At 32.4% G+C, this 18,917-nt stretch overlaps 1 protein-coding gene across 2 annotated transcripts; it reads left to right on the top strand.

The window, feature by feature from the left end:
* The first annotated feature begins 1,322 nt into the window (after positions 1–1,322).
* LOC110811561 (aspartic proteinase A1-like) lies at positions 1,323–13,844 on the top strand. Of its 2 annotated transcripts, none has more exons than XM_022038095.2 (14): positions 1,323–1,482; positions 1,959–2,332; positions 2,434–2,494; positions 3,907–4,001; positions 4,083–4,195; positions 4,404–4,572; positions 4,672–4,711; positions 4,898–4,962; positions 6,056–6,169; positions 6,373–6,437; positions 6,535–6,691; positions 6,771–6,890; positions 12,832–12,920; positions 13,567–13,844. In XM_022038095.2, exons 2-14 carry the CDS (start codon positions 1,967–1,969, stop codon positions 13,649–13,651), a joined length of 1,539 nt encoding a protein of 512 aa, XP_021893787.1. In that variant the 5' UTR covers positions 1,323–1,482; positions 1,959–1,966; the 3' UTR covers positions 13,652–13,844. The 2 variants fall into 2 exon arrangements, with proteins under 2 accessions (XP_021893787.1, XP_021893788.1); XM_022038096.2 differs by lacking the exon at positions 1,323–1,482 and adding an exon at positions 1,493–1,585.
* The last annotated feature ends 5,073 nt before the right edge of the window (positions 13,845–18,917 follow it).

Here is an 18,917-nt window from a genome sequence, read left to right as displayed (position 1 = left end):
TTTTTAATTTTAATTTTTAGTTATGTAAATTCATTATGATGGGTATCTTCATATGATACAAGCCGTCAAGGCAATCTGTCAAATGGTTGATTAGACCGGGAGACTTTCTTGTGACCCTGTCTATTTTTCATTACCTTATCTTCTTTTGCATTTTAAATTAAATCGATTGATTTTATGGTCATTTTAGAAGGTTCATTTAATGCCAGTAGTGGACGACTGCAAATGACTCGAACAAGTTGCATGCTTCAACAATATCAGCTTTAAAAATTTTTCCTAATTTAGAGTTGACCAACATTCAAAATCTTCCCAACCACTGAGGCAATCACAAGTGTAATTTCTTTTGAATTTCAAATCCAATATTAGAACTAAATTATTTGAATAAAAAATTCTTTTTTTTTTTTGTATCAATTTTCGACCTGTAATTAAAAATTATTAGAAATATCTTTCTTAAAATAATTTTAGTTTATACTCAGACTTGTCGTCCAATTCAATGATCGATCAAAAATAAATTTAAAAAAATTAAATTATACAAAGTTATCTCAATCAAATACTTACATTGATCTTTTTTTATATGCAATGGTTTGAACTCCTGAATTCATTCATTGTATACGTGGGATAATGACAAACAAGATTTATGAATGGGTCGGGCCAGCGGGTTGTTACAGAAAGTCCAATATCGTATTTGATGACGATCCACTTATTATACATTTTGAGTATTGACTAAAACCAGGTTCACTAAAAAGGCCCGTGTCCAATGAGGAAATTCAAAAGGATAATTATCCTAATATTGTCTTAATTTACTCGCAATTTTTTAAATTACAAATTACAAGTTTTCATAATATATAATTTAGTCTAATACAACTTGTTACTTTAAAAAAAAAAACAAAAACAAAAATTGATTTCTTCATCAAAAAATTGAAAATTGAATTTTAAAAATTAAATAATATAATTAATGTATTTTTTTAAAGTTGTGCAGAAAGTTCACTAAATATATTAAAATCGAAATTTTTATTTGTATTAAAAAGTTCATTCGCGGATTATAATACCTAACAATATATTACTAGGGTCAAGAAAATTTTTATTATTCTCATTATCAATTTACTAATTATTATGAATTTTAGTGTATTATAATCAGTCGCATGATTAATTAATTTAATTTCCTAAACTTTTAACTCTAAAAAACAAAACAAAAAAAATAATAATTTAATTTCCTTATCCGGCAGAATGGTAGCTGAGGTTGGGTTGGTAGCCCAATAATATATAGTTTTCTACACCACAAAAATCCACCAATCGAAAAGAAAATTCCATCCCTGGTGGGGTCCACAGTTGCCCTAGAAATCCCGACCGTGACATGCCAAGGTTCCAAATCAACGGTTATCGAATTCTTATTCCTTTCTCTCTCTTACGTTTTCTTGCTAAATTCCTCGGCTGCGTCAACTCTACTATCTCCCCTTCTCTCTGCTCTCTAGGAAGCATACTCAGGTGTGGATTCTTTTTTTCCTCTTTTCTTCTTCTTTTTGTTTTTAAACAATCGTTGATTCCAATTTTTTGTTCATTCTCGAGGATTGCATCGGATAACATGCGTGTAAAGTTAATTTCATAGTTCATTTTTGTCTGAATTTTAGGTGTTCTACTTCAACTTATAGTGTTCCTGCTTCTAGATTAGGGTTGTAAGGAAATCTGTTTGGTTGTTGAGAAAATTTTGGGGAGAAAAGAAAATGGAAATTCATTTATTAGACTTAACAACGTATCTTTTTACTGCGATGAGATGCCTGTTACTATTTTATTCTGTGATTTTTACATATGAAATGGACGGGAAAGAAACAAATTTCAATCTTTGCTTTAGGACCGTTCTCTTAGCTATTGAAAATGGAGCATCATGATTATTTTCAAGTTAGAATATCTCGAATCTCATAATTGCCTACTAATAAGAAAACCTTCATTATTGACTTTTGCAGCTACGAACATGGCTGTCACATTTAAAGTTATCCGGGTAGCTCTTCTTGTCTTCTTCCTTTTGCTCCCTGCAGTCTTTTCTGCAGCCAGCGATAGGTTGGTGAGGATTGGACTGAAGAAGAAGAAATTGGACTTAAGTAACCGATTAAGTGAACAAATAGAGTATAAGGAAAGGCAAGCTTTAGGAGCTCCACTAAGAAAGTATCATGTCCGTGGTAATCTTGGGGAGGATACTGATATTATTGCATTAAAGAACTTCATGGATGCTCAGTATTATGGTGAGATTGGCATTGGCACACCTTCTCAGAAGTTCACTGTGATCTTTGACACAGGAAGCTCTAATCTGTGGGTGCCATCTTCACATTGTTATTTCTCAGTAAGTCTCTTTATTTTTTTCACTGTCGTCTATGGAAGTCTTACAGTAAATATTGTTTTCTTTTTTTTATCCATCTGATTTCATTGTTCATCTTGGGGCAGGTTGCTTGCTTTTTCCACTCCAAGTATAAGTCTAAGCAATCAAGCACCTACAGAAAAAATGGTAGTGTGTATTTCCTTATTCAAGAAGTTTACTTTCTGTTAATTAGAGTAGTGCATACCCTGCCCCTCTTCGTGTCTCTCTATGGTAGAAGTAAAGATGTGCTCATATGACAGAGGTTTGCAGTTCAGATGGTCTTTTCTTAAGCTCTATTACAATGAACAATGCAGCAGATAAATATAAGGAACTTTTTACTTACATTTCTGTAATTGATGTTCTTATTGACCATGGTGTTATTACTTCTTTGATGTGATAAAGGGACAACTGTTGTGCGTATACTAATGTATCCAAAAACAATTTGACCTTGTACAAATTAGTTGTCTTCTCCTTCATTCAACAGTTTATCCTTCTATGTGTTGCCTTTTGTCTCCTTCATAAATCACCATCACAAAGCACGTAGATACCAAAATACATGCATATAATATAAAATATATCTAGCACTAGTAGGCATAACGCTTCTTAGATGCCTATATTAATTAGTATAAAATATATATCTAGCACTAATAGGCATGACACTTCTTAGATGTGTATATTCATTATAGCAATAGTTTGAAAAAATATATCTAGTACTTGTAAGCATAAGCAATCCATTAGGTTCGTATATTCATAACAATATCAAGTGGGAGGGTGGGGGCATGTTTGGTATATGAAAAAGTTTATTAACAAATAAGGACACCTGAAATATTTTTATGAGCACTCGGTGTTTAAGGAGATGGAGGGGGTTGAGTTTCCTGCTAGACAGATCTAGAAGGTAAAGGCTTCATCAAGGGTGATTTTTTTTACTTGGGAGGCAGCATGGGAATGTATTTTCACTTTAGATAAGATGATTAAAAGAGGCGGAATCCTTGTTAATGGATGTTATTCATGTAAGAGTGGTGAAAAGACTTATAATCATATCCTTTTGTGGTGCCCACTTGCGCACAGGCTATTGACTTTGGCTTATGGATTCTTGGGGTTGTCGTTGGTTATAGCGGTCAGTCAAGAGTGAACTCTATGCTTGGGGTGGATTACAAGGGGATACGAGGATAAAACTTATTCCCTTGGCCATCTTTTAGGTCATATGGAAAGAAAGGAACATAAGACTTTTTGAGGTGATTGAATGTAATTTTGACAGATTTAAAGACATTCAGTTTCAAACCCTTGGTTATCTGATCGGGGATCATACACTTTGTTCTGATGATGATTTTGGGAACTTTGTAGATATTGACTGATTTATAAATTCTTTTGTACATGGGTTGTATCCCTTTGGTGCTCTTGAATATATAATTTTTTTATACTAAACAAAGTAACGGTTTTAAGTCTTCTCTATTCCTTTCTAGTGCTGTCTATTATGTAAAATATGCATGAGTTATTTGTAAATCAGTTCATAAGGCTCCATAAATTGCGATGGTAACTGTTGTTTTATATTGATGCAGGAACATCTGCTGAGATACATTATGGAACTGGGGCAATCTCGGGTTTCTACAGTCAGGACAACGTCGAGGTCGGGGATCTCGTTGTTAAGCATCAGGTAAATTTCACAGACACATGTTTTTGAGTCTTCAATACTATCAATGTTGTTTCGTGTCCACTAAATGCTGCTTGTCATCAGGATTTCATTGAGGCAACCAAAGAGCCTGGCATCACATTCCTAGCCGCTAAGTTTGATGGCATTCTTGGACTTGGATTTCAAGAGATTTCAGTTGGAAAGGCTATTCCTCTCTGGTAAGATGCCATACCACAGATTTAACATGTTGTGATCAGCTTGATTAATGTTCACGTTTACCTTCTCATATGCAATTACTTTAGTGCTTTATATTACTCCAAATTTTGTGAATAAATCATTGTCTTCTCAGCCTTCAATTATGAGTCCTTACAGCATGATTAGTCCTCCTGGCTATGTTTCAAAGTGATGTTCTCTAAATATGAATAGGTATAACATGGTTGATCAAGGTCTTGTAAATGAGCCCATCTTCTCATTTTGGTTAAACCGTGATGCTGATGGGGAAGAAGGGGGAGAACTTGTGTTTGGTGGAGTTGATTCTGATCATTTCAAGGGCAAGCACACTTATGTTCCGGTGACTCAGAAAGGCTATTGGCAGGTCGGAAACCTACATTTTTTTACCAATTTTTTCTGCGGTTCTTGACTGGAGATCCTTTGTTTCTTTTTTCTTTATTTGATCAATTCCTATTTTTGACAGTTTGATATGGGTGATGTCCTAATTGATGGCCAAACAACTGGTAATTACACAAGTTTTTCTTACATGACTATTATATGGGGACTAAATTTGATTTAGCTATTTTAGTTTACTAAAAAGGTAGATTACTAGATTGGACCAGGATGCTTATAAACAGCCTATATTATTAGCCTCAAGCACCCTCTTAGAATTTATGCTTGTTTAATTAGAGACGGGCTCTGTCTTTCAGGATATTGTTCAGCTGGTTGTGCAGCAATTGCTGATTCTGGAACTTCTTTGTTTGTGGGCCCAACGGTATGTGTCTTTGCAGCTACATTCTGTTTTTCCTCTTCAAGAATCTCAGTTGATATGAGAAGGAACATAATGGTTGGTTTGTGTATAGGTTACCCTTTCGTTTGCCTTGTTTTGGTAAAGATAACACAAGTTATAAATTCTTTTGAATGCCTACCTGAATTCATTTTGTTTATATAGTTTTGTCTAACATAAGTTAGGCAGCATTTGTTTTTCTTCTGCTTGTCTATAAAATAAAGCAACCATGAAAGCTCTGACATCATATACAGCCTTCCTTTCTGATAATGGATTTTATCGGGTTATATTTATCAATTTGAGGTTCAGAATCAATTTCTTTGCAAAGCTATGTTTCCAGGGACCTCTTTTTTTGAGACAAATTTCTGGGGACCTTTTAACGATATCTGATCATACTTTATCATTTTAATGTCCATAATTAGTTTTCTTTATAAATCAATGCTTTTGTGGTAGATAAAAGATCTTTGCCAAAGATAATGAGTTGAATTTTAATGTCAGTATTGTCCAGTTCTACATCTATGTGTTGGGGGAAAATGCTCTATGATTTGAGAATTGAGTAATAATATGTACTTTTACTCTAAATAATAGTCATGTAGCCCAATTTCAAGAAGTCTTGTTGGTGAGGAAGTGTTCATTTTAAATTCCTCAAAAAAACAAAGTGCTAGATTTTTTAAGCCATTCCTTGTAGCCCATCCTTTCTTTTAATTTTTTTTAAAATTAACTTTGAACACAATCTTTCTACTATTTATCAAAGCCTTTGCTTATCTTGGTTTTTTAAATTTAGCACTATTTTCCCAAGAATATTATTATATTGATTAAATTTCTTATCATGCAAGCTAGACTTGTTAGCCAAAGGATTAAAACATATGTTGCCTAATAAGTAAAATAGAAGTTAAATTCTGCTTTCTCCACTTCTGCAGTTTTTTCTTATATAATCTCTCTCTAGTTTGTAGGGCTTGTCTACTTTTAACATTGGTTGCTCGGAAATTTCTTCACTTTTGAAATGTTTGTTTCTATCAAATTTTTTAAAAGATCCTATTGAAATATTGCAAAGTGAGACCAAGGTCATAACATGTTTCAGACCATTATTGCTCAAATCAACCATGCTATTGGAGCTTCTGGTGTCGTTAGCCAAGAATGCAAGACAATTGTTTCACAGTATGGACAGACCATACTGGAAATGCTGATAGCTGAAGTAAGCTGCTATATACTGTAAACTCTATTCTTTTTTCTTCTTTTTTTATTTTTCTCGAAATATTTTTAAGCTCTCTTACTGCTTTCTAGAGTTTTTCATGCCATGCAAAAATCATCCTATTTATCAAGTTTTCTTTTGCTTCATTTTATCTGGAAACTACCTACAAGCAATTAATTTCTGCATTTGCTGTTGGTATTTTATAGACTCAACCACAGAAGATATGCTCTCAAATTGGTTTCTGTACTTTTGATGGAACTCGTGGTATCAGGTAAGAACTGACCATCTTTCTTATCTTGTGCGAGTTATGCTACTAGTTGTTTCTGTTGGCAACTTGGGATCATAGACTAAAACCGGGCATATTGCAGCATGGGGATTGAAAGCATAGTTGACCAGAGTGTAGACAAGTCATCTGGGGGTATGCATGATGCAATGTGCACTGCTTGTGAGATGGCAGTTGTATGGATGCAAAATCAACTGACAAGAAATCAAACACAAGAGCAAATCCTGGATTATGTCAATCAGGTAATTTTTAACCTGTTAACTCATGTTTTCAAGGAAAAATCAAAACTTAGTGCCCTCATAGTCTTAACTGTAACTGCAGCTGTGTGATCGACTGCCTAGTCCAAATGGAGAATCAGCAGTGGACTGCAGCAGTCTATCCTCCATGCCCAATATTTCATTTAGCATAGGGGGTAAGCTATTCGACCTAGCACCAAAAGAGGTATGTGGTTATTCTATCACAATTAACATATAATATCCAGTACCTTTTTGTTTTTTTTTTGAAATAATGTTGAATACCATATTTTATTATTAGTATTATATAATTAGAATTTTATGAGAATAATAATATCATTTTATTAGAATTATAGTAAAATAAGAATTTTTTTATTAGTAAATTAAGAATTCTATAAATATTTTAAATGTAACAATCTAAAAGGAAAAAAATAAAATTATATTTTTTTTCCAAATTTACATGGTATCAGAGTTAAATAAAATTATTTTAGAATTCTTTTCAAATCCTAAAATAGCACGATATGCTTGTTTGGTACCATTTTATCAAGATCTACTCTCATCACCACCCAAAATGAATTTGAACCTACCGATGTGTTCTGTGGTGTTTACTGTAATTTTCAGTAGCAGTTGAGACGTCGGTAAAAAAATGCAATCACATTGTGTAGGTGCTAGACACTCTTAAGGCGCTGGTAAAAAGCTGCAGCTACATATTCGTAGGCGCCAGTAAAAAAATGCAACAACACATCTATAAGTGCTGGTAAAAAGGTGCAACAACACTTTTGAAACGCTAGTAAAAAAATGCAACCGCACATCTGCAGTCACTGGTAAAAGTTACAGGCATACATCAACAGATGCCGGTAAAAAAAGTCGCACCATTTAGTTTTTCTACGCACGTTTTGAGATCTGTCTAGAAAAGATGAGCCAAGTCGACTTCAAGCTGTTTTTTGAGTTCACTTCGAGTTGTTTTAAAGTCGAGTTTGAGTCGTTTTAGAGTCAAACCCGAGTTATTTAAGAGCAGAATCTAAGATATTTTAAAGGTGAGTCGAGCTATTTTTAGCCGGGTCGAACCATTTTGAGCCGGACCAATCCATTTTGAGTCGAGCCGAGCCGAGCCGTTTTGAACTAAATCGAGCACGCGTACACATCTGATAGATTGCATGATGACTCTTTTGTAAATTAGTTTGCAAGTTGAGTATGTGCGATATCCTTGTACCAACTTGAGGGGGGTGTTAAATACTATATTTTATTATTCGTATTATGTAATTAGCATTTTATGATAATAATAATCTCACATTATTAGAATTATAGTAGAATAAAAAATTTTCTTACTAATAAGTTATGAATTCTATAAATACCGTAAGTGTAACAATTTTAAAGGAGAAAAATAAATTTATATTTTTTCTCCAAAATCTATAGATAAAAAATATGAAATATATATTAATAAGGTACCAAAGGGGGTACCAACCCGTGTACAAAAGATTTATAAAGTAGTTAGCATATCAATGGTATTTCCAAAATCTTCCTCATTATTAATGTCATAACCTAACAAATAAAACCCAAAATAATGAATTCACCTATCTTTTAGTTTATACCATCCAATTTCCTTTCCCTCAAACGCTCTAACATTTCTTTCTTTCCAAAGAAGCCAAAAAATGGTCAATGGAATCAAGTTGGTAACTTTTCCTTTAACTGTAAACCCTTCCTAAGCCCAAATTGCTCCTCTTACAGTCCCAGCCATAGTTCAATCAATCTCCAAGAGTCCATACATCATACACCACAAGATATAAGCAAAAGGACACCAAAGGAATAGATGATTGCAAGACTCCTCTGCACTCTTACAAAGATAGCATCTGTTTATAATAACTTGCCCCCTGACTCTTATTTTATCAATGGTAAGGATGGTTTCCCTGCAAGTTTCCCAAGCAAAAAAGGCGACTCTCGGAGGCATTTTAGTTTTCCAAACCTGCTTAACCGGGAATCCAGAATACCACGAGCATCCCCACCAATCAAGAATCTGTAATAAGGGCTTGCGGAAAACTGTTCCTTTTTCTCCATTTTCCATATACATTGATCTGATTCATCCCGCACACTCTGAGTCTCAAGGATCTGAAGCAAATCTTCGTAGTCCTTTATTTCCCAATCATTTAGGTGTCTAGACACATCAACTGACCATTGAACACGATCATTAAAATCCATGTCAGCCTCTGCCACCACCAGCAATTTGGACTGTGCCAGCTCAAAAATCCTTGGGAACTTATTATTTAAACTATCCTCACCGATCCATTTGTCAAGCCAAAATCTGATTTTGTTTCCTCTTCCCAGTCTCCAATTGATGCAGCTCATGAAACAAGGCCACTGTTTAATATTCTTCCACAGCCCACGGCCATGAGGTCTAGAGCAAGCCCCACCGCTGGCAAAATCCTGGTCACCCCATCTAATATTCACAATGTTCCTCCACAAAATGTTTTCCTCATCCAGATATTTCCATAGACATTTTCCATAAAGAGCAGCATTCATCTTAACAAGAGATCTTATACCCAATCCCCCCTTATAAGCCGGTTTCTTGATGTCCTCCCATTTAACCAAGTGATACTTCCTATTACCCTCTTCATCTCCCCAAAGAAATCTGCATTGAGTTGCTTCAAGCTTCTTAGCAATTTCTTTTGGGATTGTGAGTGTAGAAAGGTAGTAGATGGGAAGGTTAACCAATGTACTCTTCATTAAGGTGAGCCTACCACCCTTTGACAAGAAATTTCCTCATGCAGAAAGGTGCCTTTTTGGTTAATTAGCTGAAAGATAAAAACTTGCTCGTTAAGATAGCTAACAGATTACTCCCGAAAGAGAGATTTCTCTCAAAATAATTGCTAATAGGCAATTTTTGGATTGTGGATAAGAATTGCCTATTTAGACCCTCTGTTAGGACTTGGTTTTAACATGTACTTTACCGCAGCCCAATTGGGTCAAATATTAAATTTGAATAACTATGGGGCAATTCAGAAAATATTAAGATTTTTTGGGAGGAATCTGGAATTAAGAAAAGTTTAGTGGAAAAAAGGAAGAAATCAGAAAGTAGAGGGAGAGAAAAGAGGGGATTGGGGAGAGAGAAGAGAATTTGAGAGAGAGAGAGAGAGAGGAGATTTGGGTTTGGGATGACTTATAAAAAGAAATATTGCTAACATTATCCCTTTAACTGTTTTCTATGTCATTTGGAAAGAAAGAAATAGTAGAAATTTTGATAGTATTGAAAGTAGTTTAAATAAAATTAAAGGTAGGTGGATACATTCTTTTGGGTCAATTTTATTAAGTCATGACATTAATAGTGAGGTGGATTTTGGGAATGTTATTGATACTCTAATATTATTGTAAATGATTTTGTACATGGGCGATACCTCTGTTTTCATGGTATCCTGTTAATAGATATTTAGCACTTTTTATTTAAAAAATATATATATATTTAGTGTCCAATAATATTATTTTTATTATTATAATTATATGAGCGTCTTGTGGATCTTTTACATTATTCGACTGTTAGTCATCTAGATATTAATCCTTTTCGCCTTTTCCTTCAGCATATGTTTCCATTGCCATTGCTTTTGTTTTTTGCACTGATGTCTTAGAAAGTATTTTTTCCCATATCTGTAGCAACAATTGTTCCTTCTCAATTCAGTAAGATTTTGACAACTCAATGGTACTGCTTCTTGAAAATTTTGAATTTTAGAGGAATTTTCAGTGATTAAAATGCCCTATTTAGAAGAAGTTGTAGAATGTTTCGGCTTATTGTGGCGGTTGATGGTATTTACTACTTGTTCTTGCCAAAGAGCCAACTCAGATGTTTGAATCAAGGTGTGTGGCCTGTGCATTCTTACTGTTGGTTGAAGTTCATTCTTTAAACTACTTGTAAAATTGGAGATGAAATATTTTTCAGAAAATTTAGGATTCTCTATTAATAGTAGGGACCTCATTTTTTCAAAATCTTCTTGATACTGGAGGACGGTATCTTTCTAGAACAATTTGTTTTCTTCTACAATATCAATTCCGGCTAATTCTCCAAACTTTTTACACAGTTCTACCTCGAATACTTCTCATTCAAACATATTTGCGTCGTTTACCATGAAACCAGATCCTTGCCTTGTCTCCAAGATACATTGAGACTATTTTCATTTAACTGTCTTATAGGATGTTGAAAATATGAAAATACTTGCTACATCTTTTTATCCATGTTTTAGGATTTTACCCATCAAAAATAGGAATTTCAATTTTTGGGCCATGGTTACCAACTTGATTATCCTACTAATCCGAACTACCAACCCCAATTTTCTTGGTTCTCAGATTCGTTAATTTTCCTCTATTAGAGACTTACCCGATCGGCTGTTTAACTGATCCACATGCTGCTTCACAAGATTTCGGTGAGTCTTTCCAATTGTTGGTCAAACATAGTTAGTCCTTAGTCCACTATGGCTCGGGTATGTTGTTGTGATTCATACATTTCGGATCTAAATTCTGAAAAAAATTTATCAATCTCGCATATATTTCCCTACAAAGATTGTATCTTCTACGGTTCGGACGCCGTCTCTTTATCTTTATTTTTCACCATGGTTATGAAGCTTGCAAGAGTTTTATCAGAATTGAACTGCTCTGATACCAAATTGGTAGGATCTGATCTTGACATGTACTTTACCGGAGTCCAATCGGGTCAAATATTGAATTTTGAATAACTATGGGGCAATTCAAAAAATATTAAGATCTTTTGGGAGGAATCTAGAATTAAGAAAAATTTAGAGGTGAAAACAGAATTTAGAGAAGTTTAGGGAAAAAAGGAAGAAATCAGAAAGTAGAGGGAGAGAAAAGAGAGGTCCCGGGAGAGAGAAGAATAGAATTTGAGAGAGAGAGAGAGAGATAAAAGAAGAAATAATTTGCTATTTTATTCCAAAAGTTATATATCTTGTGATTAATTTACAACTATTATTTATATACATAAAAGAGTATTTGAGAATCCCAATCAATCATTGTAACTATTTAGGTATATGAGAATTCTTATCAACCATTACAACTATTTAGATAAATGAAAATTCTTTTTAACTATTCATGATTTTCTAGGATCTAAACACCCTCCTCATTGAAGCTTTTGTTGATATTATATTTGTGCCTTTTCAGAGAACTATGCATCTAAATTTGGGAGACACAAGACATGAATATTTGCAACTGTTTACAGTATACATATATTCAAACGTTTTAATCAACAATGTCCAGGAACCATCTGGTCATCCGATATTCTTGGATAATATTAAAAACATAAAACACTAATCATCTGTTTGTCTTTCTGAAAATAGCATCCATATCTTATCAACTGTGTTCAAGAATCATTTATTGATTAGACACCACGGGACTCATTGAATGGATACTCTCGTGATTTATATCATCTGGCACATTGGAAAACCTTAAAATCAACCTTTGTTCATTTAGTTGGAAGGCCTTATTAAGTGCAGCAACATCTATATATTTACAGTACATACTACCAACAAACAGAGTTACTTAAGTGAGTTTCTAATGTTTACAAACCAAGAAATCGAAAAAAGATAAACAATTTCTAAAACTTAGTGGGTATGAAGCTGCTAATGACATGTCTTTAGAAGGTAAATTTACGATTAATCAAATGGTAATTGATTTATGTATCAAGGAAACAAAGTTTGGAAGTAAACTATTTTGGTTCCGCTCTAATAAGAAAGGTATTGACAGGAAGAAGCTATAGAAATAATTTTGCCTTTGTTTTTTTCTTTTTTGAGGTAATTACCATTTTACTCCATAACTTTGCATTTTGTTATAAATCAGTCATTTTGTTTATTACGGTACTGTCCAAATATTGAGACAGCTCCTATTCCAAGCTATTTTAGTCCTTTTTTTTTTTATCACGATGAGATCACAAGAAGACAAAATGATTAATATGAAAATTTTCTCTCATATTTGTAAGAACTGATCGTAAGAAGAGGAATTTTTAGCATTTCAGAGAAAAAAAAGGAGGGAAAGTTTTAGTTTTAGTTTGTAAAAAGAGCTATATCTAAGACTCAAATGATACTAACAATTTTTTTTTGTCCATGTGGTTACTGACATTTTGTCTTTTTCTTTTTTGTTTTGTTTGGTTTCATGGTCAGTACGTTCTGAAAATTGGAGATGGAGTTGCAGCACAATGCATCAGTGGATTTGCTGCCTTAGATATTCCTCCACCTCGTGGACCTTTGTGGTATGTTCTTTGTGTTGCTCGTAATTATTCCAGGTGTTAATCTTCTCATTGTTAGGGCTGAAAAAAAACATTTTTAATACACTCCTTCAACGTGCCACACCCATCTTCTCGTTGAAGCACAGGTAATTGGTGACAGAATCAAACAGAAAATGAATTCCAAGAGAGTACTTCACTAAAGTAGATGCTGCATTATGATTTGAGAAATTATTTTGCATAATGGATAGATGCATATTTGATGTCACATTTTTATTAATAATTTAATAGAAATCTTAGTTAACCAATAAAATTAACGGAGCAATTATTAAGTTATTAATAGAAATGTGATACATATCAGCCTCTAACTATTGGATAAGATAATCTTCTCTATGAATCTTACATCAGTTGAATGCTTTGAAAATTTTCTATCTTTCCTTCTCTCTTTACAAAGAAATGTCAAAATAAACAAAAAATTAAATGTTAGCTGTGGTAGGGTGAACCTATTTCTTGTTCAGTACTTTGTTTCACTTGCTGGAGTTTTAGAAAGCAAAAGAGTGCCACAATATTAAAATCTCAGATTGGGTATTTTTCCGATGTTTGGCACTAAGGTGCTTCATTTGGGAAATACCACGATAATATCATACTCTGTAATGTTACTCCTATATTGCAGGATCTTAGGAGATGTTTTCATGGGTCGCTATCACACAGTGTTCGACTACGGAAACTTGAGGGTTGGATTTGCTGAAGCAGCTTAACGGGAATTCATCTTATTATACACTCAAACATACCACTTTCATTTCATGTAAAAGGATGTAAGAGACACTATGCATAAATTTCGTAAAAACTTAAACTTAGCAATGCAGTGCAACTTGCAGCACAGACCAGTATGTATGTATTTGTAAATATTGACAGCAGGAGATATAAGATATGGATGGACTGGTTATAATAGGCTCTGGCAGTGTGGTGAGGACTTCAAAAAGCTCCATATAAATTCTCTTGCAAATTAACAATGCAGTGAAACTTGCAGCAGAGACCAGTACGTATGTATTTGTAAATATTGACAGCAGGTGATATCTTTTAAGTGGCGAACTTTTCTGAGGACGAAGTTATCAATGATGAACTGCTTATAATAATAGGCTCTGGCATTATGTGTGGTGAGGACTTCAAAAGCTCCATATCAATTCCCTTACAACTTTGCCATAATTAAGATGTTCCTGCTTGTCTGCCGTTAATAATTATATGTCATTTCTACACTACTATAATACATGTTAATAAAGCATATAGAATGTACAACCTATAATTCGAATGGGTACTTTTATATAAAAGGAAGAATATGGTTAAGATCCGACTAAGGAATTGTTGGTGTTTTGCTCATAATATATAAAATATGGTGTCTTTATTTTTGCAAATCTAGTCCAATCAAGTAAGGATGAAATTGGGTTTTTTTTTTTTTTTTTTTTATTTCTAACAAAAAAGTATAATTATATTAATAATCAACATGCGTCTCACATGTTGATTTAATAAAATGTTAAAAGTTTCGAAATAATTAATTATTTAATTCGAGTATTTCAGACGAATAAAATTTATGTATTGAGAGATTCATTCCTTTTTCTCTCACGAACTGACTACAATGAAGATGTTCACGTTTGTTTAGCCCGTAGTTCATTTACCTGCAATTTTAAAATACAAAACTTAATTAATTCACAGAAAAGAAAAAACCATACTATTTAGAAACGGAAAGTATATTATTTTATAATTAAATCACTCGACTGAATCAACATCAAGGTCACGTGCTTTCATTTCAAGATGTTGTGAATGCCATGACCTGAGGCTGACGTCATAAATTGATATTATTATTTTTTATTAAAAAAATATTTAGTTTGGTTGAGTTCTAGAAGGGGTATAAAAAAAATGGATATTCTAAGAAGAGACCACGTGTTCCTTTTGATTTGCACCAAACAAATAATTAATTAATTAATTAATAAAAAGAAAAAATGAAAACCCAACAGAAAAGAATTTTATACAAGGGAGCCTCAAATCGAAGCAAACACGTCTTCTATTCATATTTGTGTCGGCTAACCGACTTTCCCATGCCTAACACTCGTTCTACTTTCAACCAAAGTTTTAGCCGACCGTCACAATAACCACCTTACTTTTGCTCCCTTTCCTCTTTTTTTCTTTCAATAAATAAACTCTACCTATAATTTATCAAACATAATATCACAATATTCAAAGATTTAAATCTTACTTCATGACCCATTTGAATCGGATTGCGTAATGACCAACATTCGCAATAATATTTATATATACATATATATATATATATTATGCTTTAACATTGCCCATCTGCATTACCATCTTGTTTTTACAAGTTAATTGTTGCTAGGAGTTAATTGAGCATAGGTTAATTAGCTTAACTTAATAAGCACTTTTCTATCCACTATAGTGCTTTTGACTTTTTCCAAAAAACTTTTGATGATTTTTGCATGCAAAGTTAAAAAGTATATATTATTGCTTAGAAAATTTGCTTTGATCCACCAAATTGACAATCATCTTTCACATAATTATCGAATTGCACGGGAGCCTTTGAATTGACACCCGATAAGTACATAAGGAAAGTAATTGATATTTAGTTTATTTAAATAATATTTTAATTGCAAAAATTATCTAATTATTTTATCATCAATATAAAACTAATCCTTAATATACCCTTACATTGAGTGGATTTATTTGACACATTACTGAAGATATATATGAATGTATATATGTGTGTATGTAAGTAAGGAAGTATAGAATATAAAAATGTTGGTTAACTTGACTTATAATGTAAACACTAGTAGATAATTAAATGAATATAATATAACATGGACCCCAATGTACCTTCTGAATCAAAATAATATAATTTAAAATTAAGTGAAAACTTTTTATTTATTTTTAAAATATAATATCCGGAATCATTGGTGAATGAGCGGTCCACGTCATTCGAGTGGGCCCGATAGGTCCTCCCAAATATTTGCAAAAAACCTCACTTGTACTAAACGCTCGTATGACGTTGAGCCGTTGGGCCATTCAATGCTGCTCTGGCATGGCATCTACATACGCTCGTGTGGGCCCACATCACTTCATTTATTTCCATTAAATACCCAAACTACTTTTTTAAAAAAAATTATTGGTTGTTAAAATTAATTAATGAATTAATTAGTTCGTGCTTTCTTTTTATTTATATTGAAATTTCAGAAAATTAATATTTTTAATATATATGATAATTGTGTGCGAAAAATATCTTTCAATATTCTAATAAACTAATAGTTAAAATAAAAAGAAAAAGAACACGTTGAATATTATATTGTATAATAACAAAGAGGAGCATAAAACACGTGAGTTGCTTAATATTGAAGCCTGATTATGATTAGCTAAGCCTATGTATACACATATATATATATATATATATCTTATAAGCCACGCATAAAATTTTGTCCTTATTAATTTAACAAAATTAAGTTTTTCAACCTAATTAGTTAAGGAAAGTATTAATTAAATAATTAAGGATAATTACATAATGTTGACGCAAATACACTTGACGGAATTAGGAGGGATTATTATTATTATTATTTTTTAATATTTCTAATTTTCAACTTGTCGTAATTAATTCATTTGTGGATCAATTAGTGACAACCTCTTTAGCTTTGACAACTCTCTTGGTAACTAATTTCTTCCTTGCACATTTTTAATTTCTCCGAATAGATAAATCATGTTTAATTTTGTTTTAACAAGTATAATTAATTTATAAAACTTAAATAATAAAATGTAAAATTTTTATAATTTTTTTATACAAAAATTACTGTTACATTTTTTATTATTTGATTATAAATTCAATACATAATAATTAAACCGTATATTTTTAATCTAGTAATTATGATTAAATTTATCTATCACTCGATTTTTTGGTCAAAGTATAAATTCAATTCTTACTTAAACATAAAAATAACACATGTTACTAAAAAAAAATTTATAGAACTTCTCTCTCTAAAAAAAAAAATATATATATATATATATATATCCAATACCAGATGATGACTTGTATCTTAACGATGGGTATTTTTCAAAAAAACAGTAACACGCAACAGGAGACCACGTGTCAAGAACGACAATTTTAAGCTGCTATGGTTTGCTTGAACTACAGTATATACGTACACATATGTAATTATATGCTATTTGCCACGTGTGACTTGCTAGTAGAATTGAATTAAAATTTAAAAGTAATAATCGATTTAATTATTTTTATAACACGTGTCCTAACTTGGTGTATGTCATCATCATCTTTTTCTTTTTCCTGTTGCCACAGCATGTATGTACATTATATATTTATATCTTTAGATAGACAATTGGGTGGTCGTGTAAGTATTAACAAATTATTTGGGTAAGTATGATTTCGAGAGGGTATCACGTAGAGATTATATTGCTTTGCTTGGCAGGCACAAATACTTTAATTAACTGCACTAATCTTAATTAACAAAGACAATGATTGGGGATCAAATACTACCAAGAACACGACTTGGTATATATGGATAATTAATTATATATATATACACACACTATTGACCTCTTAAATATTAGTAGCTACATCCCACAAGATTCAATTATCAAATGGATAAGACTGTTTTACAGAAATTTAAATTTACAAACATGAGATCGGAATTTTTATTTATATAAATTTATGATATTAAGTATATATTAGTAAATAATCAAATTATTTATTTATTTATTTATTTTTTAAAAGGAAAAGTGATTCGAGCTTTTTTTGGTAAAAGGAAAATTATGACGAACCCAGTGGAGGTGGTTTGTTTGAAGTCCCCAGCTCAATTCAGTCACGTATACTTGGTACCCATCATAAAAAAAATGATACAAAGAGAGAAACGTCTATCCATGGTAGCACAACATGCATGCATGTGTCTTATCATGAATTACCAACGTGGCCTATTAGGGTTAATTAAATATCTTCCATACCCATCTCAAATATCTATCCGTGTTTCTAATTAGAATATCTATTCATTTTAAAACCTGATAATAATTAATTATTTATATATCTACTCATTACCCAACTGATGGGTAAATTTATATAGAGAAGTAGTTACTGCAGCGTTCCATAAATTTTTTATTTTTTATTTTTTATATCTCATAATACATAAAATTTCCAATTGTGTAATTTCTTTATTAAAAAAATGTATAAATTTAATTTAGTTGATTATTATTATTATTTTTAAATATATATATATATATATATATATGGAAAAACAGGAAATTCAGTAATTTTGCACGCAATTCAAAGCAAATCGATCCTAGAATTTGACATTTGACAAAACATCTATCTTCCCCATTTATCCACTTTCATATCCGTAGACTTTTTAATCTATAAGACCCGCACAGTTGACAGAATATACTTACCCACAATATCAATATTCAACTCCCTACCACCACCACCACCCCAATCATAATATTAATAAATGACTCCAAAAAATTCAACCAATTTTTTTTTTTTTTTTTTGGGGTTGTTCAACTCATCTTCCCCCTCCATATCTCTTCCGTTAAATTAAAATTGGGTTCGTAATATAAAAATTAAGTCTATTAGTTTAGTTTCAGAGTCTACCCATATGAAAATTTGACCCCCAAAAAAAAAAAAAAAAAAAGATAGATCGTCCAAAATTGTGGATTATCTATCCAATCTACCCGGTCTAATCTCTATCCAAATTCCTTTTTGTACCAAACCCAAGTCATAAAAAATTGCAAAAAATAATATATTCTCAAAGTTTTGTTCGTTTGTACACTACTTTTTCATGGGGATTTCTGGTTCTTCTTCCTACCCTTTTCACACGTGCCATTATGCCAGACCTTCTCCCCTAGTTGGCTACCAGAGCTTGTCTGTCAATGGTGTCAACTCCACTCATAGTTTGACACGTTGTGGACTCACGTTAAAGGATGCGTCAACTCCCTAGAAGGCGCGCCAACTCACTCACAACATAA

This window comes from Carica papaya, chromosome 3 (genome assembly GCF_054855325.1).
Source record: "Carica papaya isolate Zhongbai chromosome 3, ASM5485532v1, whole genome shotgun sequence".
In the NCBI taxonomy this organism is placed as follows: domain Eukaryota; kingdom Viridiplantae; phylum Streptophyta; class Magnoliopsida; order Brassicales; family Caricaceae; genus Carica; species Carica papaya.
This window is presented reverse-complemented; position numbering and strand designations above follow the sequence as displayed.

Bases quoted from the DNA above. Each gene is read 5' to 3' on its own strand.
- LOC110811561 (XM_022038095.2), top strand. From the start codon at position 1,967: ATGGCTGTCACATTTAAAGTTATCCGGGTAGCTCTTCTTGTCTTCTTC. The intron at 6,438-6,534 runs GTAAGAACTGAC...GGCATATTGCAG, and splicing joins GATGGAACTCGTGGTATCAG to CATGGGGATTGAAAGCATAG. The intron at 6,692-6,770 runs GTAATTTTTAAC...CTGTAACTGCAG, and splicing joins TCCTGGATTATGTCAATCAG to CTGTGTGATCGACTGCCTAG.